Source organism: Bos grunniens, chromosome 1 (genome assembly GCF_055505025.1).
Source record: "Bos grunniens cultivar Pamir isolate PY7600 chromosome 1, Bosgru_T2T1.0, whole genome shotgun sequence".
Lineage (NCBI taxonomy): Eukaryota > Metazoa > Chordata > Mammalia > Artiodactyla > Bovidae > Bos > Bos grunniens.
In genome coordinates, this window is record NC_141165.1 from 11,327,039 (window position 1) to 11,351,283 (window position 24,245).

Below are 24,245 nucleotides of genomic sequence, written 5' to 3' on the forward strand. Positions count from 1 at the left end.
GCTAAGTAAACAACGTTCCCTGACCACACGTATAGTCTGTGCTCTTCACTGAAGGCAAAGTTCACTCCCAGCCCCGCAAAAGACTTTCTGCTTCTAGTATTAGTACTAGTATGCTATTAGTACTTAAGGAAACGAATGTGGATGTGCAGGGAGTGGCAGCATGTGGGTCTCACGAGGTGGGACACACCGGAACCCCTCTGGGCAACACCTCCAGCTACAGTACACATTTGCTGGAAACATGGCACCAGCGGGTCCCAGTTCCTGCTCCACACCCCAGGGCCGGTGGAGCCGTGGGCCCACGCCCACCTGCAGCACGCGGCTCATCCACTGGAAGCTGTCCTCCTCGGAGGCGTCAGGCCGCTGCTCTGCCACCAGCACAATCCGGTCGTCATGGAGCACTGTCACGGAGAACACTGCAATCCTGGGGGAGGAAGGGAAGCGATGACCACCCAGCACGATCGGGCACGGATACTCCACCCCATGAGATGGAAACTGTGGTGGGGCTGGAGGGAGACGTGGTCCACAGAACATAAAAGGAACCAAACTTCCTCCAATGTGGAAAAATGAGTTTACATTCACAAAGCAGACAGAACCTGGGTGCAGAGAAAAAACAAGGCTCACACTATTAAAGAAGTTTCTCCTTAATTGTAACATTAAGCCATGCGATGATGTCTTCATGTAAAAATGTGTATCCAGAAGATCCATTAATTACATAATTTTTCAGTGCAGCTGATGAAATCTCTCCCCGTGCGTGACTCTGCTCACGTCTGTGACTGACGTCTGTGGACTTGTATTTCGTGTCTTACTGAAGAATTCGACATGTTCACCTTTTCTGTGTGTTGCCTTTTTCTTCTTTTAGACTTGAGTAGATTCTTTTCCCTCACAAGACCGGTAGCTGGCATGTCTGCCACGTGAGCCCTGGGCCTCATGGACCTACCTGCTCACCCATTCCTCTGGCCACTGAGCACACAGGTGCCACATGCACACATACACACCCACACACTCTCTTTTATACACGCTTCACCCAGTATTAACATTTCCTCATTTTCACCCATCTTATTTCTCTTAGTACCTTACCTGAAAGCGTTTTCACGAAAACAGTCTTTGTTATAAAACTTCTGAAACCTATATACCCAAGACCATTTTCACTGCAACCGCACAATTAAGTGACATCTTGGGATGCATATATTAAAATCTAGGCTAAAAGTTCCTCTGAAAACCTTAAACATCACTGCACGTCATCCTCTCGCTCCAGGACCTCTTCTGGGGCGTCTGGCATATCCTGGCTGGAGACCCGCCCCGTGGCTGCCTCCTCCAGCCGCAGGTTCACACGTGCACCCCCTCCCCTCCCTGAGGTTACTGTCTGCCTGCCACCCCTGCTCGCTTCACTTTTCTCTCAATTTTTCTTTTAGACTTTCTATTTCTTCACTTTTGGAGCAGTTTCTTCTTCTGGCTTTCCAGCTTATCAGCTCCCTCCCCGGCCGCCTCTGCCCCACATTTATTCCACCTACTGAAAAACTGCTCTGTTGTGGTGCCTTGACCTCACATTGCAATAGTTCCTGCAGGTATCCGCCCAGGGCTCAGCTCCTCTATGGTGAAGGCAGAGAGGTCACCTCTCCAGCCACAGATGCATCCACCCCACAACCCAGTCAGCCACCAGGCCAGCGTCACCTCCAGGTATCATCAGGTATCGTTGGCCACGCCAGGCAGTCTCCCTGACATACCAGGAGCACGTGCGGGCTACCCAGTGTCCCCTCCGTGGACACCTATGTTAACAGTGCCTCCAATTTCTGTGTGTGCCCCGTGCCCCAGCTCTAGGATGCACATACCCACCAGTTCCACCTGCCCAGCTGGCTCCCCCCAGGTGGTCAGTCACCCACGGCCATCACTCCAACCTGGACAAAGGCCGGCAGCCATGCTGACCCCTCACTGGCATAAGTCCCTGATGATTTCTTTAAGGTATAATGGACATGAGTTTGAGCAAACTCTCGGAAACAGTGAAGGACAGGGAAGCCTGGTGTGCTGCAGCCCATGGGGTCACAAAGAGATGGACACAACTGAGTGACTGAATAACAACATATTCACAGGAAGGCTCTGGCCAGGCTCACAGGCACCCTTGTTTGAGTAATAGAAGCACTCCCATGAGAAGAATAAAATGAAATAGGTGGCTGAGTGGGCCAACCAGGAATGGAACCCCTCCCCTAGGACAAAGAGCCCTGAGCTGGACAGGCCAGACAGGGCCCTTCCTCCCCATCCCAGCCGTCTGGGGCCCCGACCAGCTGGGCCCCCTTATCTGCTCTCTGGATGAGAACCTGTGAAGTGCCTGCCTGACACATGCAGGAAAGGTAAACTGACTTGATCTCAGGAAAGCAAGGCCCCTGGTAACTCTCAGGAAAAGGCCTCCATTCCGGCCTGCATCCCTGAGGTTCTGCCCTCAGGCACACAGCTCCTGGGTGGTGCTGGCCCAGTCTCCGTGCCCAGGCCTTGGTCTGGGTCTCACCCTCAAGAAATCGTGAACTCTGCAGATGGTGAGGACTCTGACTCAGGCATCCTCCTGCAAACATCGTCCTGTTCTTTGCGAAGTTCTCCAATGTACAGGAATTATTAGGTTTTGCGTATTCACAGCACTGGGCTCTCCTTCCAATGTGGGGACCTCTTGAGGGTTAAGCGGAGAAGGAACCTAAAGGTGAGGCAAGGGGACCCGCGCATCACCTGCCTCTGTAGACAAACTTCATGGGCTCCACGGCCAGCGCAGTGGCCACCACGTCATCCGCGTTGTGTCTGCGAAATCCCACCACCATCAGCCCGTCCAGCTTGCCCACGACGAAGACCAGGTCATCCTGAAGGCAAGGACGCTGGTTGGGCAGAGGACACACAGCAGGCCCCGTGGCTCAGGGCCTGAGACAGAGACCCGACAGCCCACAGACCAGGTAACTCACAGACAGGCCCTGCAGGCCCCCTGCCCACAGTGACAGGAAACACAGGTGGGCTGACCCGGGGTGAAGGGGCCCTAAGCCTGGTGTGCCAGAGTGGGGATGAGGGGGCGTCCAGAGCAGGCGTCAGCGCAGGGAAGGTCAGAGGTGGGCACACAGCGAGGGTCAAGTCTGTAAAGCACTCAAGGCTAGGGACAGGGAACCCCAGCCTGACAGCACTGATGGTTGGGCAAGATGGGACTCCGTCATGGGGCCTGGGCACTGTGGACATTGAACAGACCCCTCCCCAGCTCTGAGCCTGGCTGGTGGCCCGGGTTTGGCAGCAGGACACACTCACAGGCCCGATGAAGCCCAGAAGCCCTGTTCTGGTGAAAGGTCGGTCGGAGACAGGTGCGCCCCCAGCGGTGACCGGGACAGTCTGCACAGAACGCAGAGGACAACAGTCCTAGAAGGGCCATCACCACATCTCCCAGGAGGGGATGAGGCTCCCCACCCAACCCCAACCCACCCCACCCTGAGGCCAGAGGCCCTACTGGCTGGCGTGACCTCCATCAGGCTCCTGCCAGCATGGCCTCCAGGGCCCAGGCTTCCCCTCCCACCCCTGTGAAGGCACTGAATTCTCCCGAGGATCCAAGGGCTCCAGACCCGAGGCCAGCTTCCCCAGGCCACCCAGGGTCCATCAGGGCTGTAGGCATCCTGAGGAAGGCCACACTCCTGCATGCCTCACCCACCCTCCCGCCACTGCTGTGGGACCCGCAGGAACCTCAAAGACGTTTTTGGTGATCCCAAGCAGCCCATAGTACGCTGTCGCCGTCGCACTGGAGTCCACACAGATCTCTCCAACTTCATCAGTTTTGCAGAGATGAGGGGTGCCCTCCACCTTCACAACACACACATTAGCTGAAGAGAGAAAACAACCCTGGAGAGCACGCACACGGATACTGAGGTGGACCATCCAGACACCTGTGTGAACAGAACCTGCAGGGTGGACACCAACAGCTGTGCTCCCGCTGCAGAGACCCACACCCCCCTGGCCACAAGCCTGCGTGGTCTGTATGTGGTTCGTGCAGGTGACAGAAACTGCTCCCAGTGACATGGGCTCCGTGGTCACCCCGCACTGCCCTCCTGAGCCCTGTGAGATGGGAGATGCTACTGCACGCCTCTGTCTTTGAGGCCGGCTCACACTCCAGGCCTGACGACCCGACTCCAGTGCAAGTCCCTCTTGCGGCCCCTCCCACAGCCCAGTGACCCCCTGCTGTCTTCACCAAGCAGCACCCCCACCAACATGGCCACCTGTGGCCCAGCCCTCAGCTTTGGGGACCTTGCCTGTCTGGCTCCTGCAGCCCCAGTTACCAGCCTGGCCACAGAGCAGACATCCAGAAAGGCCTTGATTAGAGTGACATGCATACCAGAATATGCAGCATCCCTTGAATGGAACTCAGTCGCTCAGGCAAGAACCAAACACCCACAGTACTGGGCGAAGTCCAGCCTTCACCTCTGCCAAAGGATTCCCTGATTGACTCTCATCTCCAGGATGAGGGAGGAAGACACGCAAGGAAGACGGTCCGGGGGATGGGGGCGGACCCTGGGTCAGTCTCTTCTGTTGGTTCACAGATCAGGTCATGGCATCAGAGGGGCAGGGAGCAAGGGCAGTGCTGCCGCCTGGCCTGCCCCCTAGATACACACACTTGCACACAGTCCAACCTCCTTCCCACAGAGACCCTCCCACGTCACAACCAGACAAAAAGGCACAAACCCTGCATGTCCTGGGGACAAAACCCTGGGGCTGACTCAGGAGAGGACTGTGCACCTGACTCAGAGCTGCACCCGTCCTATCGATACACACACCTGGGGGAGCATGCACACACGCAAGCACGCACACACGCACGCACCCTGGGCAGCAAGAACACACGTGCACACACACGGAGGGGGGCACGCACACATACACACACCTGGTGGAGCACATACACACATACACACACACACCTGGGGGAGCATGCACGCACACACACCACACACTCTCAGGGCAAAAAGCACGTGCACACACCTGGGGTGGCATGTGTCCACATGCTTGCACACACACACACCCAGGGCAGCAAGCACACACACATACATGGCAGGGGGGCCCACACGCATGTGCACACACACACACACCCCTGGGGGAGCGCACACACATACCCAGGGCAGAAAGCACACACATATACCTGGGGGGGCACATATCTGCACACATGCGTGAACACACACACACGGGGGGCACACGCACACAAATACATATACCATGGGCAGCACACATGCGTGCACACACACTTGGGGAGCACATGTCTGCACATGTGCACACATGCACACAAAGTGGGAGCACACACACACACCCAGAGCAGTAAAAACATGCACACCCACACATATGCACACACACACATGGGGGGCAGAGCATGAAGACACACACACACTCAAACCCAGGGCAGCACATGTGCACGCACGCACACACACACTTGTGACAGCACATGTGTGCATGCACACACACCAGGGGTGGCACAGGTGCACGCACGCACATACACACACCCCTAAGGGGACCACATACACATCTGGGGCAGCACATGTGCATGCACACACACACACACCCCTGGGGGAGCACACACACACCTGGGGTGGCACATGTGCACCCAAGGTGGGCACATGTGTGTACACATACACGCACACCCAGGGCAGAACATAAACACCCAGGACCATGTGCACACATACAGACTCTGGTCCAAGTTTAAGAATAAAATGAGCCCCACTATGAAAGTCCTTACACTTTCAACCAGAAGAATCATCTCTTTTAGTATTTCATCAATCTTTAAAAAAATTCCTGTGTTCACCTCATAAAAGCCAAGAATCACTAAGACCTTGTTTTTTACTCCATAAGATGTTTATCCTTGAGTCCCTGCTTCTGCAAAACTTGTGTCATTGTTCAGTCACTAAGTCATGTCTGACTCTTTGTGACCCCATTGACTGTAGCATGCCAGGCTTCCCTGTGCTTCATTATCTCCCAGAGTTTGCTCAAACTCATGTCCATTGAGGTAGTGATGCCATCCAACCATCTCATCCTCTGTCTCCCCTTCTCCATCTGCCCTCAATCTTACCCAGTATCAAGGGTTTTTCCAATGAGTCAGCTCTTCGCATGAGGGGGCAAAGTACTGGAGCTTCAGCATCAGTCCTTCCAATGAATATTCACGACTGATTTCCTTTAGGATGGACTGGTTGGATCTCCTTGCAGTCCAAGGGACTCTCAAGAGTCTTCTCCAACACCAGAGTTCAAAAGCATCAATTCTTCGGCACGCAGTTTTCTTTATGGTCCAACTATCATACCCTTACATGACTACTGGAAAAACCACAGCTTTGACTAGACGGACATTTGTTGGCAAAGCGATGTCTCTGCTTTGTCTAGGTTTGTTATAGATTTTCTTCCAAGCAGTAAGCATCTTTTAATTTCACGGCTGCAGTCACTGTCCACAGTGATTTGAGAGCCCAAGAAAATAAAGTCTGTCACTGTTTCCGTTGTTTCCCCATCTATTTGCCATGAAGTGATGGGGCCAGATGCCATGATCTTCATTTTCTGAATGTTGAGTTTTAAGCCAGCTTTTTCACTCTCCTCTTTCATCAAGAGGCTCTTTAGTTCTTCTTCACTTTCTGCCATAAGGGTGGTGTCATCTGCATATCTGAGGTTATTGATATTTCTCTCAGCAATCTTCATTCCAGCCTGAGCTTTATCTAGCCTGGAATTTCACATTATGTACTCTGAATGTAAGTTAAATGTGCAGGGTGACAATATACAGCCTTGACATACTCCTTTCCCAATTTGGAACCAGTCCATTGTTCCATGCCCAGTTTTAACTATTGCTTCTTGTCTTGCATACAGATTTCTCTGGAGACAGATAAGGTGATCTGGTTTTCCCGTGTCTTTAAGAATTTTCCACAGTTTGTTGTGATCCACATAGTCAAAGGTTTTAGCATAGTCAATGAAGCAGAAGTAGATGTTCTTCCGGAATTCCCTTGCTTTTTATATGATCCAGTGGATGTTGGCAATTTGATCTCTGGTTCCTCTGCCTTTTCTAAATCCAGCTTGCACATCTGGAATTTCTCAGTTCAGGTTCTGTTGAAGCCTAGCTTGAAGGATTTTGAGCATTACCTTGCTATTGCTAGCATGTGAAATGAGTGCAATTTTGCAGTAGTTAGAACATTCTTTGGCATTTCCCTTCTTTGGGATTGGAATGAAAACTGGCCTTTTCCAGTCCTGTGGCCAAACCTGAGTTTTCCAAATTTGCTAGCATATTGAGTACAGCACTTTAACAGCATCATCTTTTAGGATTTGCTCATCTGCAGAACTGATGAGTCCTTGATTGGGGTAAACATATATATGCAAGGGAAAAAAGACAACTCACTCTCTAAAACAGTAGAACTCGAAACAAATCTATTAGGTTGGTGCAAAAGGTCAGTTTTGCACTGTTGAATTTTGCCTTTTGATATTGGAATAGTCTTAAATATATGTGGTTGTTATACATCATTTTAATGCACATTTTTTTTTGCTAAGAAATTACGTTAGACAAAAAAATTCAAGTGCTTTTTTTTAAATTCAAGTTCAGAACAGGTCGTAAAACAGAGGAGACAACTCACAACATCAACAACGCATTTGGCCCAGGAACTGCTAACAAATGCACAATGCAGTGTTGGTTCAGGAAGTTTTGCAAAGGAGACGAGAGCCTTGAGGATGAGGATTGTGGTGGCCAGCCACTGAAGTTAGCAATGACCAACTGAGAGGATCACTGAAGCTGGTCCTCTTACAACTACACAAGAAGTTGCCAAAGAACTCAACACCAACCATTCTAAGGTTGTTCAGCACTTGAAGCAAATTGGAAAGGTGAAAAAGCTCTTAAGTGGGTGCCTCATGAGCTAACTGCAAATCAAATAAAATCATCATTTTGAAGTGTCATCTTCTCTTATTCTACACAATAACAACGAACCAATTGGACTGTGACATGAGACAAAAAATGGATTTTATATGATAACCAGCAACAATCAGCTCTGTGGTTGGACCAAGAAGAAGCCTCAAAGCACTTTCCAAAGCCAAACTTGCACCAAAAAATTGTCACGGTCACTGTTTGGTGGTCTGCTGCTGGTCTGACCCACTGCGGCTTTCTGAATCCCAGTGAAACCATTACAACTGAGAGGCATGCTCAGCAAATCAATGAGATACACTAAAAACTGCAATGCCTTCAGCTGGCATTGGTCAACAGAGTGACCCCAATTCTTCTCCATGACAATGCCCAACTGCATGCTGCACAATCAATGCTTCAAAAGTTGAATGAAATCAGGCCACAAAGTTTTGTCTCATCTGCCATATTCATCTGACTTCTCGCCCACTGACTACCACTTCTTCAAGCATTTCGACAAACTTTTGCAGGAAAAATGCTACCACAACCAGCAGGATGCAGAAAATGTTTTCCAAGAGTTCATCTAATCCCGAAGCACAGATTTCCTTTATGCTACAGGAATAAACAAATGTATTCCTCACTGGCAAAACTGTGTTGACTCCCTAAGATGGCAGAGGAATAAGACAGGGAGACCACCTTCTCCCCCACAAATTCATCAAAAGATCATTTGAATGCTGAACAAACTCCACAAAACAACTTCTGAATGCTGGCAGAGGACACCAGGCATCCAGAAAGGCAGCCCATTGTCTTTGAAAGGAGGTAGGACAAAATATAAAAGATAAAAAGAGAGACAAAAGAGTTAGGGACGGAGACCCATCCATGGAGGGAGTCATGAAAGAGGAAAAATTTCCAAACACCAGGAAACCCTCTCACTGGCGGGTCTGTGGGGAGTTTTGGAATCTCAGAGGGCAACATAACCAGGAGGAAAAATAAATAAATAAATAAAACCCACAGATAACGTGCCTAATTGCAGCTCCCACCGGAGAAGTAGCGCAGATGCTCGCGTACACCACCAGCAAGCGGGGGCAGAACAGCGGGGCACAGGTTGCATGCTTAGGGTAAGGACCGGGCCTGAATGTCCTGAGGACAATCTGAGGGAGCTAATGTGAGATAGCAATCCAAACTATGGGATAGCCAGAGAGAGAGAGAAAAAAAAGAGAGAGAGAGAGAACGTTCCCACAAAAAGCTCTAACCTAAGGCACTGCCAGGCCTGCTCACAGAACAAAGGACTGAGCAAATACCAGAGGAGAGCTAGCTGGCTTCGGACTGGCCCACCCCCTGCCACAGGCAAGGAGGCAGGCGGGCGACAGCCAGAGCCAGAAAGGGGCAATCTCAGCCCCAGGGACAGCATCCTTTACCAAACTGCGAGCAGGCTCCCAGGCGCTAACTAAGTCTTCCTGGGATCCTGGACAGTTGACATCTGCTGGAAGGGTCGCAGCCAGGGATCAGCTCCCCAGAGGAGACACACGGCACACCTGAGATGGCACTCCCGCTGTGCACCCAGGAAACCAAGCGGCTGGGACTGGGGAGGTGATAAGACACACCGCCCCACCTGGGGAGAGTGCACTCACCAAGCACCTGGTCACCTGAGCTGCTCGGACCTGGGAAGGGCACAAAACGCAGGCCCATCCGAGTCTGCGCCTTTGTGGAGTACCTGAGAATCTGAACCTGAGTGGCTTAGACCTGGGAAGGGCACACAACCCAGGCCTGCTTTAGAGAGTGGCAGAGCAACCTGCAGCCTGAGCAGTGTAGACTGGGAAAGCACACACGCAGTGAGTGGGGCGAACCCAGTGTGGCCGAGACACTGCGAGCACTCCCCACGCATGCCAGTGATATTTGTTTGCATTGTTCCTGCCTCCCCACAGCATGACTGAACAAGTGAGGCTAAATATATGACCACCTTTGCCCCCTTGTGTCAAGGCAGAAATTAGACACTGAAGAGACTTGCAAACAGAAGACACCAAAAGAAACAGAGGGACCCGCTTTGGAAGTGACAGGTGCAACAGATTAAAACCCTGTAGTTAGCACCAACTGCAGTGGAAAGGGCCTACAGACCTTGAGAAGTATAAGCTGGAACAAGAAATTATCTGAAACTGAACTGACCCCACACTGCCCTCAACAGCTCCAGAGAAATTCCTAGATATATTTCTACTATTCTCACTTTTTAAATTTAAAAAAATTTTAAGTCCTTTATGACCCCCTTTAATTTTCATTTTTATAAACTACTATTACCTTGCAAAAAAAAAAGACCCTATTTTTAAAGCAAATTTCATACATGTTTTTTAAATTTTTCTGATTGTGTTTTGTTTTTTTAATATTGTATTTTTGACAGTCTAACATCTACTCTAGATTTTTAATCTTTGCTGTTTGGTATTTGTTATCAATTCTGTACCTTTAAGAATCCAATCTTCAGTACCCATTTTTACTTACAAGTGTGATTACTGGCTTGATTGCCCTCTCCCCCTTTGACTCTCCTTTTTCTCCCCTAGGGTCACTTCTATCTTCTCCCTCCCCCCTTCTCTTCTCTACCCAACTCTGTGAATCTCTTTGGGTATTTTGGGCTGTGGAGAACACTTAGGAAACAGATTACTGGCTAGATCTGTCCCTCTCCTTTTGACCCACCCCACTTCTTCTCCTGGTCACCTCTATCTCCTTCCTCCCTCTTCTCTTCTCTATGTAACTCCGTGAATCTCCCTGGGTATTCCAGGCTGTGGAGAGCACATAGGGAAGTGATTACTGGCTAGACTGCTCTCCCACCTTTTGATTTCCCCTCTTCTCCTCCTGGTCACCTCTATCTCCCTCCCCCCTCTTCTCTTCTCCATGTAACTCTGTGAACTTCTCAGGGTGTCCCTCACTGTGGAGAATCTTTTCTCCATTAACCTAGATGTTTTATCATAGGTGTTGTATGGATAGAGCAGTCTTGAGGCTACTGTAAGAATAAGACTGAAAACCAGAGGCAGGAGGCTTAAGTCCAAATCCTGAGAACACCAGAAAACTCCTGACTCCAGGGAACATTAATCGATAAGAGCTCATCCAAAAGCCTCCATACCTACACTGAAACCAATCTCCACCTAAGAGCCAACAAGTTCCAGAGCAAGACATACCATACAAATTCTCCAGCAATGCAGGAACATAGCCCTGAGTTTTTATATACAGCCTACCCAAAGTCACACCAAACCCAGAGACACCTCAAAACTCACTACTGGACACTTCACTGGGCTCCAGAGAGAAGAGATCCAGCTCTACCCACCAGAACACCAATGCAAGCTTCCCTAACCAGGAAACCTTGACAAGCCACTTGTCCAACCCCACTCACACGGAGGAACCTCCACAATAAAGAGGAACCACAAACTGCCAAAATACAGAAAGGCCACCCCAAACACAGCAATCTAAACAAGATGAAAAGGCAGAGAAATACTCAGCAGGTATAGGAACGTGATAAATACCCACCAAATCAAACCAAAGAGGAGACAGGGAGTCTAACTGAAAAAGAATTCAGAATAATGATAGTAAAAATGATCCAAAATCTTGAAAACAGAATGGAGTTACAGATAAATAACCTGGAGACAAGGATTGAGAAGATGCAAGAAATGTTTAACAAGAACCTAGAAGAAATAAAAAAGAGTCAATCAATAATGAATAATGCAACAAATCAGATCAAAAGCACTCTGGAGGAAACCAACAGTAGAATAATGTCGGCAGAAGATAGGATAAGTGAGCTGGAAGATAGAATGGTGGACATAAATGAAGCAGAGAGGAAAAAAGAATTAAAAGAAATGAGGACAACCTCAGAGACCTCTGGGACAATGTCAAACACCCCAACATTCGAATCATAGGAGTCCCAGAAGACGAAGACAAAAAGAAAGGCCATGAGAAAATACTTGAGGAGATAATAGTTGAAAACTTCCATTTTAATGGGGAAGGAAATAGCCACCCAGGTCCAAGAAACCTAGACAACCCCAAACAGGATAAACCCAATGTGAAACACCCCAAGACACATACTAATGAAATTAACAAAGATCAAACACAAAGAACAAATATTAAAAGCAGCAAGGGAAAAACAACAAATAACACACAAGGGGATTCCCATAAGGATAACAGCTAATCTTTCAATAGAAAGTTTTCAGGCCAGAAGGGAATGGCAGGACAGACTTAAAGTGATGAAAGAGAAAAACCTACAACCCAGATTACTGTACCCAGCAAGGATCTCATTCAAATATGAAGGAGAAATCAAAAGCTTTACAGACAAGCAAAAGCTGAGAGAATTCAGCACCAACAAATCAGCCCTTCAACAAATGCTAAAGGATCTTCTCTAGACATGAAACACAGAAAATGTGTATAAACTCGAACCCAAAGCAACAAAGTAAATGACAACACAATCATACTTATCAATAATTACCTTAAATGTAAATGGGTTGAATGCCCCAACCAAAAGACCAAGACTGGCTGAATGGATACAAAAACAAGACCCCTATATATGCTGTCTACAAGAGACCCACCTCAAAACAAGGGACACATACAGACTGAAAGTGAAGGGCTGGAAAAAGATATTTCACGCAAATAGAGACCAAAAGAAAGCAGGAGTAGCAATACTCATATCAGATAAAATAGACTTTCAAAGAAAGGCCGTGAAAAGAAACAAAGAAGGACACTACATAATGATCAAAGGATCAATTCAAGTAGAAGATATAACCATTATAAATATATATGCACCCAACATAGGAGCACCGCAATATGTAAGACAAATGCTAACAAGTATGAAAGGGGAAATTAACAGTAACACAATAATAGTGGGAGACTTTAATACCCCACTCACACCTATGGATAGATCAATTAAACAAAAAATTAGCAAGGAAACACAAACTTTAAACGATACAATGGACCAGTTAGACCTAATTGATATCTATAGGACATTTCACCCCAAAACAATGAATTTCACCTTTTTCTCAAGTGCACACGGAACCTTCTCCATGATGGACCACACCCTGGGTCATAAATCTAGCCTTGGTAAATTCAAAAAAATTGAAATCATTCCAAGCGTCTTTTCTGATTACAATGCGGTAATTTTAGACGTCAACCACAGGCAAAAAAAACTATCAAAAATACCAACATATGGAGGCTAAACAACATACTTCTGAATAACCAACAAATCACAGAAGAAATCAAAAAAGAAATCAAAATATGCATAGAAATGAATGAAAATGAAAACACAACAACCCAAAAGCTACAGTACTCAGTAAAAGCAGTGCTAAGGGGAAGGTTCACAGCAATACAAGTTTACCTCAAGAAACAAGAGAAAAGTCAAATAAGTAACCTAACTCTACACATAAAGCAACTAGAAAAGGGAGAAATGAAGAACCCAGGGTTAGTAGAAGGAAAGAAATCTTAAAAATTAGGGCAGAAATAAATGCAAAAGAAACAAAAGAGACCATAGCCAAAATCAACAAAGCTAAAAGCTGCTTCTTTGAGAAGATAAATAAAATAGACAAACCATTAACCAGACTCATGAAGAAACAAAGGGAGAAGAATTAAATCAACAAAATTAGAAATGAAAATGGAGAAATCACAACAGACCACACAGAAACAAAGGATCATAAGAGACTACTATCAGTGACTAGATGCCAATAAAATGGACAACTTGGAAGAAACGGACAAATTCTCAGAAAAGTATAACTTGCCAAAACTGAACCAGGAAGAAAGAGAAAATCTTAACAGTCCCATCGCAAGCATGGAAATTGAAACTGTAATCAGAAATCTTCCAGCAAACAAAAGCCCAGGACCAGATGGCTTCACACCTGAGTTCTACCAAAAATTTAAAGAAGAGCTAACACCTATCCTACTCAAACTCTTCCAGAAAACTGCAGATGAAGGTAAACTTCCAAACTCATTCTATGAGGCCACCATCACCCTAATACCAAAACCAGACAAAGATACCACACAAAAAAAGAAAACTACAGGCCAATATCACTGATGAACACAGATGCAAAAATCCTTAACAAAATTCTAGCAAACAGAATCCAACAACATATTAAAAATGAGAGAGTCAGTTCCTAGGCAGGTTGATAGGGAGTCTAGGGGTCCCCAAGGAGAGAGGGGTCTGGAATTCTCAAGGAGGAAGAAAGGACAAACTTTTTTTCTTTCTCCACATTCCTTAGGATTAGATAACAATAATGTATCCTGCCTGAGGACAGTCTTTGGATTAAACCTTCTGGCTAATTCTGTTATCTTAAAATGTAAATTATGGGAGTAGGTCTGATGAGGTCTTTACAACCTCCATTCTTTGGAGTACAGAACTTCATTGCTAACACTAGCAAGCGGGTACTCTTTCTGCCCCCTTCTGATGCCTATGTCAGAAGCTTTCTCTATCTCCTTTATACTTTAATAAAACTTTATTACACAAAAGTTCTGAGCGATCAAGCCTCATCTCTGGCCCCAGATTGAATTCTTCTCCTCCAGGGGCCAAGAATCCCGGTGTATTCGCGTGATTCAACAACCTTTCATCTTGGGGGCTCATCCGGGATCCTTCAGGACAAGGTAAGGATGCTTGGAGCTTGAGTTCTTTGTTCTCTTAGCAAACACGTTTTCTGCTGTGCTTTACTACTCTACTGTGTGCTTGTGTGAATGAATGGCATGCCCTACGTGAAGCAAGTAAGGAGCCCTGCTCTGTGGTCCCACGGTGATCTCATAGGGCTTATGGCAGAAACCTGTCAGGGTGTTATATCAACCTGCCAATGCCAAGAGGCACCCAATGTCTCCTTCAGGAACCGACCAGAAATGGGCAAAGTGTGTGGACCGAACTCTCCTTTCTCGGTCAAACTTTTCGGTCTCTTTGACCATTTCATAACTCCTTGGGAATTAGAAGTACTAACCTAATCTATTGGATCATAGACTTTCAAGGGACTTGTGATCTATACTGCTATTGTGTACTGTGGCCTAGGTCCCAAACTTGGATTGGTAGCCAATAAAGCGCCTAGCCTCGCTAGGAATCGAAAGTTCGGAAGCTAGATGGAGCTCTAGCTCCCAGAACATCTCTGAGGTTAAAGGTTACTCAGATTGGGACTGCAATGGGTTTTTTTCTTTGGTAACGCCGACTCTTAGTAGATCAGAGGAGGCTGTTATACTGGTGTGGTGATGCTTGGAAAGAACATCTCAGTTTTATGTTCACGTCGGTCTTATTGTAGTCAGGAAATACTCAGGGTTGTGCACAGGCACTTAGGTGACGAATGTTTCCCCTAGTAGTCTCAGCTTGGGACGCAATCCGAAGGTTACTCTGATTCACCGCGGGTGACATCAGAGGCAAGCAAGGTTAAAGGTGAAGAGCTGGACGTCAAGTAGGGATGCTATCAAGTCTACCCCTGGTACATCCCCACCCCATCTTGGTGGCAGAACCGGGAGGGACGAGTACGGCGCCTGCGTCGCTAAGGGACAGACTAAGTCCAACCAGGAAGGAAAAGCTTTTGGTGTAACGTCTGTCTACACCCCCATCTAGAGCAGGGAGGGACGCCTCCAGTAGAAAAATGGTGCTGGTCGCTTTTTTTCTCTCTTACAGATGGGAGCTAACAATTCCAGCCTCACTCCTTTGAAATGTATCCTGAAAAACTGGGATAGATTTGATCCCCAGGGCTTAAAGAAGACACACCTGGTCTTCCTATGTGATACTGCATGGTCACGGTATCCATTGGAGGATGGCGAACGGTGGCCAGTTGGAGGGTCTCTTAAGTATAATACTGTTCTACAATTAGACCGGTTCTGTAAGGAACAAGGGAAATGGGTAGAAGTAGCATATGTGTTGCCCTTTTTCTCTCAGTGAAATATGCCAGACTTATGTCCTAAGGGTATAGATTTGGGCGTGAAACCTTCAGCTCCCTCCTTTACATCTCCTGTCTCAGTACGACCTCAGACTACTCTGGTTTCAGTAGACACTCAGATCATCGAAGTAAGAGATGAGATGGAGGACAGGAGACAAAGAGAAGAGGAAAAACAGGTTTCTCCAATCTATCCCTAGGATCATATGCGCAGAGCAGCCAGAGAGACTGAGGAACAGCCACACAAGCTGTTGCCTCTTTATGAAACACCCACTGGGAGAAATAATCAGTCTGTGAGAGTTAATAAGCCTTTCTCTTATCAAGAAATACAAAGAATCAAGGAGGATCTGGGAGACTAGAGGACCCAGAAAAATATATTAGAGCCTTTAAAGGTGTTACTCTGCTTTATGACCTCACTTGGAAGGATGTGATGTGTATCTTGGGACAAATGCTGACTCCCGAGTCAAAGACTCGAGTTTTGGGAAAAGCAGTTGCTTATGGAGATGAATGGCTTGGTAATGAATCAGTAGGGAAGAGGGAGAACGAGATAGTGGCCCTCCCCACTGGGAATCAGGCGGTCCCAACTACAGAACCAGACTGGGACTACAACACAGCTCAAGGAAGATGGGATCAGAGTCATTTTGTTAGATGTATTCTTGAAGGACTTAGGCAGGCACGTTCTAAGCCTTTAAACTATGGCAAATTGGCAGACATAGAACAAGAGGAGAAGGAAGCTCCTGGTAAATTCCTAGATAGACTGAGAGAAGGCCTTCGCAGATTCACTGAGATTGATCCCGAAAGTGAAGAGGGAAAAGCGATCTTAAAGGATAGATTTCTCACTCAGTTGGCTCCAGATATCCGCCGTAAGCTATTAAAATGGGCGTATGGACCAAATCAGTCTTTAGATACTCTGTTACAACTGGCTCAGACAGTCTATTATGGTAGGGAATATGAGGAAAAGAAAGAAAGGCAAAAAAAGACAAAGGAAAAGGCGGAAGCCTTCGCCATGGCTATGAAAAACGTTCTTAAACAGCCTGAGAAAAATGCCCAGAGGGGCCCAGGTGAAAAGGGATGGGCTTGCTATTACTGTGGAAAGGAGGAGCACCTCAAACGGGATTGCCCTCAGGCATCTAAGTCGCCCCCAGCTCCATGTCCGGTCTGCAAAGGACCACACTGGAAGAGAGACTGCCCCCAGAGGCGTAGGTCTCCAGGGTCAGACTCTCAAGACAATCAGGACTGAAGGTGCCCGGGGGTCCCCACACAAGCTCCCATCCTAATACACCTAAAGAACCCCGGGTATTAATAATTGTGGGGGGCCAATCCGTCGATTTCCTTTTAGATACTGGGGCAACTTATTCTGTGCTTACTGAAGCCCCTGGCCCACTTTCTTCCCGATCCACTTCCGTAATGGGACTGTTTGGACGAGCCAAAAGGTATTATTTCAGTTATTCTTTATCTTGCAACTGGGATTCTGTGCTGTTTTCACACGAGTTTCTGATTTTGCCAGAATCTCCCTCACCCCTTTTGGGGAGGGATATACTGAGCAAGGTCCACGCCTCTGTTTTCATGAATATGGAGCCTTCCCTTTCTCTCCCTTTAGTTGAACAAAATGTAAATCCTAGAGTATGGGCTGATGGAAAATCTGTGGGTCGAGCACAAAATGCTATTCCTGTAGTTGTTAAGCTCAAAGACCCGCATGTATTTCCACATAAGCAGCAGTATCCACTGAAACCTGAAGTTAAGGAAGGGTTAAAACCCATCATCAAAAATTTAAAGGAGCAGGGACTATTAATTCCCTGTAACAGTCCTTGCAACACTCCTATTTTGGGTATAAAGAAATTGATGGTAAATGGAGTCTAGTTCAAGATTTACGAATAATAAATAAGGCTGTAGTTCCTTTACACCCCATGGTGCCTAATCCTTATACTCTATTGTCTGAAATTCCTGAACGGGCCAAATATTTGTCAGTAATTGATTTAAAGGATGCCTTCTATTCAGCGCCTTTGGCGGAAGAAAGTCAATTTCTATTTGCCTTTGAAGACCTTACACAATCAGCTTCTCAGTTAACCTGGACAGTTTTGCCCCAGGGATTTCGTGACAGTCCTCACTTATTTGAACAAAGTTTGTCACGGGATCTACAAAACTTTAATAGCTCTGAAGCGGTGGTGTTACAGTATGTAGATAATATTTTGCTCTGTGCTGAGACAGAGGAAGCTTGTTCGCGAGCCTCAGAAGATTTCTTAAACTTTCTGGCAGGCTGTGGTTACAAGGCATCAAGAGAAAAGGCTCAGCTTTGTCAACAGTCGGTTAGATATCTGGGCCTAATCATATCAGAAGGAACTAGGGCCACAGGCCCTGAGAGAATTAAACCTATACTAAATCACCCCCTACCTATGACTTTAAGACAATTGAGAGGATTTTTGGGAATTACAGGTTACTGTCGCATTTGGATTCTGGGTTACAGGGAACTTGCCCGGCCTTTATATAAACTTATAGATGAAACTCAGCAGGCCCAAACCGACAAACTGGTTTGGTCTCCAGAAACTCAAAAGGCTTTTAAGGTTCTTCAGACTGCTCTCCTGCAAGCTCCAGCTCTGAGCTTGCCCACAGGGTCAGAATTTAATTTGTTTGTCACTGAAAGAAAAGGTGTGGCACTGGGAATTTTGACACAACCCCGAGGGCCTCACCAGCAACCTATTGCTTATCTAAGCAGAGAATTAGATGTAGTTTCACGTGGGTGGCCGCACTGCCTAAGAGTAATTGGGGCAGTGGCTTTATTAGCACCTGAAGCTTTAAAAATAATTAATGGACGAAACCTTACTGTACTGACTTCTCATGATGTGAGTGGAATCTTAAATTCTAAGGTTAATATTTGGATGAAAGACAGTAGGCTTCTTAAGTATCAGTCATTGTTGTTAGAAGGACCAGTAACTAAGCTTAAAGTTTGTGGAAATTTAAATCCTGCCACTTTCCTTCCTGAGAGGGAAAATGAAACACCTGACCACGATTGTTCTCAATTCCTAACTTTAAACTATGCAGCTCGGGAGGATCTAAAGGATACCCCATTAGACAATCCTGACATGGAAATATTTACAGATGGCAGTTCTTTTGTTCGGGATGGAAAGCGTAAAGCAGGTTACGCCATGGTGACTGCTGAACAGGTTTTGGAAGCAAAATCTCTCCCCCAGGGAACGAGTGCTCAGTTAGCGGAGCTTGTGGCTCTGACCCGAGCTCTAGAGTTAAGCAAAGGGCAGCAGATGGGCCTGATAATCTATGTGAGTCTACTTCTGCTGACTCCAAAAATCCTGAGTCTGCCGTTGGATCCTCAAGACAATGTCTTCCTGTCCTGGGCTCACTCCTATGCTGCATTCCACAATCGGTCTAACTGCTGGGTCTGCGGAGTGCTCCCCTCTTCATCAGTGGAAGGCTTCCCGTGGTGGACATCCCCACTTCAAGGAAAAGACTTTCTCCAAGTCTGTGAATACCTTCGACAACAATCACATGCCTCTTCTTCATCTGATGACATCTACCAACCCTAAAATGGACTGGTGCAACACTTTGTACTCTAACTATGGAAATAATGTGACTTTTAATTTTGATTATACATTGTCTCGGTTCAATGACTATTTTGCTACATATAAGGCAAATAGGTCTAGATCTAATGGTTTTTTACCTGACGTTTATCAAATATGGGATGAGGTTATATGGCTAACTCCTGAAAAAGGACATTTAATATCTACTGCCTCTATATGCTGGGAACAAACAGAGCCGTCCCCAAAAGTTAGCCAACAACTTAATTACAATGATTGGAAACAATTGGGATATTTGTCTCAGGAAACATGCAATGTAATCATTCCCGTGTTTTCCAATCCCAGTTCAGGTTCTCCCTTTGTCTGGCCAGGCACTAATTGGGACTGGATATCTCAGTCACGCTGGCTTGCTCCAAACTAGATATGTGGCTCTTACCTATGGGCATGGCTTCCCCCTGGTTGGATAGGGAGATGCACCCTGGGTCTAGCCTTTACTCATGGCTTTATATTTTCAGAGCTTCCAGAAAAGCCTGCTAATTTACCCCACCTTAAAACTCGGTGGGCAAGGTCTGTATTTCATTGGTATGATTATTTGGCTGCAGCGTTTGTTCCCTCTTTGGGAACTACAGATGTTATGTTACGAGTGGATGCTTTGACTAATTTTATTCAACAGGCATTACAAGATTCTCAAAAGGCTATTTCAGCTCTTAATGCTGAACAAGCACAAATTAGAAAAGGTGGTTTTACAAAACAGATTGGCTCTAGATATTCTGACAGCTGCACAGGGAGGAACTTGTGCCATTATTCATACCCAATGCTGTACATATATACCTGATATGAGCACGAATGGTACTCATTTTACTAACCACATGAACAAGATGATTAGGGCCATGGATACTCCTGAAGCCTCAACTGCCTCACTCTGGGAGACGTTAACTAGTTCCCCATGGTGGACAACTATCTTAATTACAATAATTCTGGTTGTTTTGTTCTTGCTGTTTGCTCCCTGCATCTGTAATTGTATAACTGGATTTGTTTCTAGCCTCATGAAAGCTTTTAAGTTACAAATGGTTGCTCAAACTCCTGCTACTGCTGTAGCTTCCTCCAGCTACTATTTGGGGCTCCTGGATCAGATATCCTCAATATGAGGATTAGGAGAATATGTTGCCTCACCAATTTAGGGACAATGCCCCTTGTCAGCTCGGAAGCAGTTATGGAATGAGAACGATGTCCCTTTTCCCTAGGCAACATAGTTCTCCTAAAAGAAAAGGGAGGAATGAGAGAGTCAATTCCTAGGCAGGTTGATAGGGAGTCTAGGGGTCCGTGAATTCTCAAGGAGGAAGAAAGGACAAACTTTTTTTTCTCTCCACATTCCTTAGGATTAGATAACAATAATGTATCCTGCCTGAGGACAGTCTTTGGATTAAACCTTCTGGCTAATTCTGTTATCTTAAAATGTAAATTATGGGAGTAGGTCTGATGAGGTCTTTACAACCTCCATTCTTTGGAGTATATAACTTCATTGCTAACACTAGTAAGCGGGTACTCTTTCTGCCCCCTTCTGATGCCTATGTCAGAAGCTTTCTCTATCTCCTTTATACTTTAATAAAACTTTATTACACAAAAGCTCTGAGCGATCAAGCCTCGTCTCTGGCCCCGGATTGAATTCTTCTCCTCCAGGGGCCAAGAATCCCGGTGTATTCGCGTGATTTAACAACAACCTTTCAAAAAGATCACACACCATGATCAAGTGGGCTTTATCCCAGGGATGCAAGGATTCTTTAATATCTGCAAATCAATCAATGTGATACACCACATTAACAAATTGAAAGATAAAAACCATTTGATTGTCTCAATAGATGCAGAGAAAGCCTGTGACAAAATTCAACATCCATTTATGATAAAAACCCTCCAGAAAGCAGGCATAGAAGAACATACCTCAACATAATAAAAGCCATATATGATAAACCTACAGCAAACATTATGCTCAATGGTGAAAAATTAAAAGCATTTCCCCTAAAGTCAGGAACAAGACAAGGGTGGCCACTCTCACCACTACTATTCAACATAGTTTTGGAAGTTTTGGCCACAGCAATCAGAGAAGAAAAAGAAATAAAAAGAATCCAGATTGGAAAAGAAGAAGTAAAACTCTCACTGTTTGCAAATGACATGATCATCTACATAGAAACCCAAAAGACTCCACCAGAAAATTATTAAAGTTGCCGGATATAAATCCACATTCCTATACACTAACAGTGAGAAAACAGAGAAATTAAGGAAACAAATAAGGAAAAAAAAAATAAACGACCCAAACAAAAAATGGGCCAAAGATCTAAACAGACATTTCTCCAAAGAAGATGTACAGATGCTAACAAACACATGAAAAGATGCTCAACAGCACTCATGATCAGAGAAATGCAAATCCAAACCACAGTGAGGTACTATCTCACACTGGTCAGAATGGCTGCTATCAAAAAGTCTACAAACAATAAATGCTGGAGAGGGTGTGGAGAAAAGGGAACCCTCTAACACTGTTGGTGGGAATGCAAACTGGTACAGCCACTATGGAGAACAGTGTGGAGATTCCTTAAAAAACTGGAAATAGAACTGCCATATGACCCAGTAATCCCACTGCTGGGCATATACACTGAGGAAACCAGAATTGAAAGAGATACATGTACCCCAATGTTCATCACAGCACTATTTACAATAGCCAGGATATGGAAGCAACCTAGATGTCCATCGGCGCACGAATGGATAAGAAAGCTGTGGTACATATACACAATGGAATATTACTCAGCATTTAATTAAAAGAATGCATTTGAATCAGTTCTACTGAGGTGGATGAAACTGGAGCCTATTATACAGAGTGAAGTAAGTCAGAAAGAAAAACACCAATACAGTATACTAACGCATATATATGGAATTTAGAAAGACGGTAACAATGGCCCTATATGCTAAGTCACTTCAGTCATTTCCGACTCTGTGCGACCCCATAGACGGCAGCCCACCAGGCTCCCCCGTCCCTGGGATTCTCCAGGCAAGAACACTGGAGTGGGCTGCCATTTCCTTCTCCAATGCATGAAAGTGAAAAGTGAAAGTGAAGTTGCTCAGTCGTGTCCGACTCTTAGCGACCCCATGGATTGCAGCCTAACAGGCTCCTTTGTCCATGGGATTTTCCAAGCAAGAGTACTAGAGTGGGGTGCCATTGCCTTCTCCATGGCCTTATATGCGAGACAGCAAAAGAGACACAGATGTATACAACAGTCTTTTGGAGTCTGTGGGAGAGGGCAAGGGTGGGATGATTTGAGAGAATAGTACTGAAACATGTATATTATCATATGTGAAACAGATAGCCAGTCCAGGTTTGATGCATGAGACAGGGTGCTCAGGGCTGGTGCACTGGGATGACCCTGAGGGATGGGATGGGGAGAAAGGTGTGAGGGGGGTTCAGGATGGGGAACACATGTACACCCATGGCTGATTCATGTAAATGTATGGCAAAAACCACTACAATATTGTAACCTCCAATTAAAAAAAAATAATTAGTTAAAAATTTAAAAATGAAAAAAAAAAATTAAAAATGTGTTGACTGTAATAGTTCCTATTTTGATTAATAAAGATGTGTTTGAGCCTAGTTACAATGATCTAAAATTTACATCTGAAACCGCAATTATGTTTGCACCAATCTAATAAATGTCCATCCTTGTTCTGTGTGCTGATCCCCAGCACTACCACTGGGCCAGATGCAACCATGTCCCTCACTCCGGTGCCCAGCCTGTTCTGAGAGCCTACCAGAGGCAGAGCTGCAGACATGGTCCTGGGCCCGGGACTAGGGCGCACCATGACAGGGCCTGAGTGGAGATAGAAGCTGCTCTCCAGGGTCGCCAGAAGGGTGGGCACGGGCAGGAGGGGAGCTGGAGCACCGCAGGGTAGCCATGGCAAGGGGCAGCCTCAGAGCACATGCAGGGCACCCCCTACTCACAAAGCCACTGGCCTCTGGCTGGCTCTGCTCTAAATTCCCTGCTGTGACACTGCTTAAGGGGGGCCCTGTGGGGGAGACGGTGCCATCACCCTCCCTCACTGCTGCCCCACCTGTGACTCGTGCACCATCCAGGCCCGTGGCCTTCCTGGAGCCCTTAGGGTCCCACTGCTGCTCACCTAACAGGCCCTCGGCAGGACCAAGACAACCCCATCATTGGTGCCTGCAGCTGAGGGCCTGAGGGCTGCAGGCCTCGCCAAGGGACAAGCATGTGACCGCCTGGTGTACGAGCTTCCAGTGGGGAGCTCTGTCACTACTCCCCAGCCCTGAGAGGACCAAGGCAGGGTCATGGGGCAAACACACTGCCCTTGATACAAAGGGAGGCAAAAAACAGAAAACATGTTACAAACAAAAATCCCAGCCCACATGGACCATCTGAAGCCTGGTATTTGTGTGCTCTGGAGCCCATCCAGCCACAGTACAAGACCCTTCCCCACTATGACCCCACTGTGCCCTCACCTCCAGGCATCACCTGGCCGACGTCCTGAACTGTGAGGACCGACAGCTTCTCCTCAGCATCCACTCTGATCACCCCGTGACTGAGGCCACTCATGGACAGCACAGCTCTTCTTGGAGGAGGGCCCCCCAGGTCAGGCGGCCTGGAAACAAAATTTATTAACTGACGAGGGGACAGCTCCCTGACAACAGGATGATGTGCAGCAAAGAGCCAGCTGGTGCTAGGCTGTGGGGATGCTGGCTGTGAGACCCCAGGGGCAGGCTGCATCCTCACAGGTCCGCATGACACCCCACCCCATGTGCTCCACAGCAGGGGACCAGGGGGCTGCAGGGACCATGCAATGATGCTGCATGCCTTTCAAGGAGGGCACAAAGGTGACTGCTTCCACCAGGCAGGTAGTACTGGGACAGTGCCCAGAGCCCCAGGCAGCAGGTAAGCAGAGTCCATGCTTCCTGGGAGCAAGCCCAGAGGACCCAGAGACCAGAGGAGGTGGCCTGGAGCCACGGCA

The 24,245-nt window shown here is 46.7% G+C and overlaps 1 protein-coding gene across 7 annotated transcripts in view; it reads right to left on the bottom strand.

Moving 5' to 3' along the window:
* DIP2A (DIP2 acetate--CoA ligase A) overlaps positions 1–24,245 on the bottom strand; it is a 120,932-nt gene that overhangs the window by 32,229 nt on the left and 64,458 nt on the right. For all 7 annotated transcript variants that reach the window (XR_015132663.1, XM_086317106.1, XM_086317030.1 and 4 more), the window contains 5 exons: positions 23,740–23,879; positions 3,697–3,833; positions 3,271–3,351; positions 2,713–2,840; positions 307–421 (listed from right to left, as the gene is read on the bottom strand). Coding sequence is in view for 6 of the 7 variants with exons in the window: in XM_086317106.1 (XP_086173232.1) it covers positions 307–421; positions 2,713–2,840; positions 3,271–3,351; positions 3,697–3,833; positions 23,740–23,879 (601 nt within the window). In the remaining variant the exon portion in view is untranslated. The remainder of the gene's footprint in view (positions 1–306; positions 422–2,712; positions 2,841–3,270; positions 3,352–3,696; positions 3,834–23,739; positions 23,880–24,245) is intronic.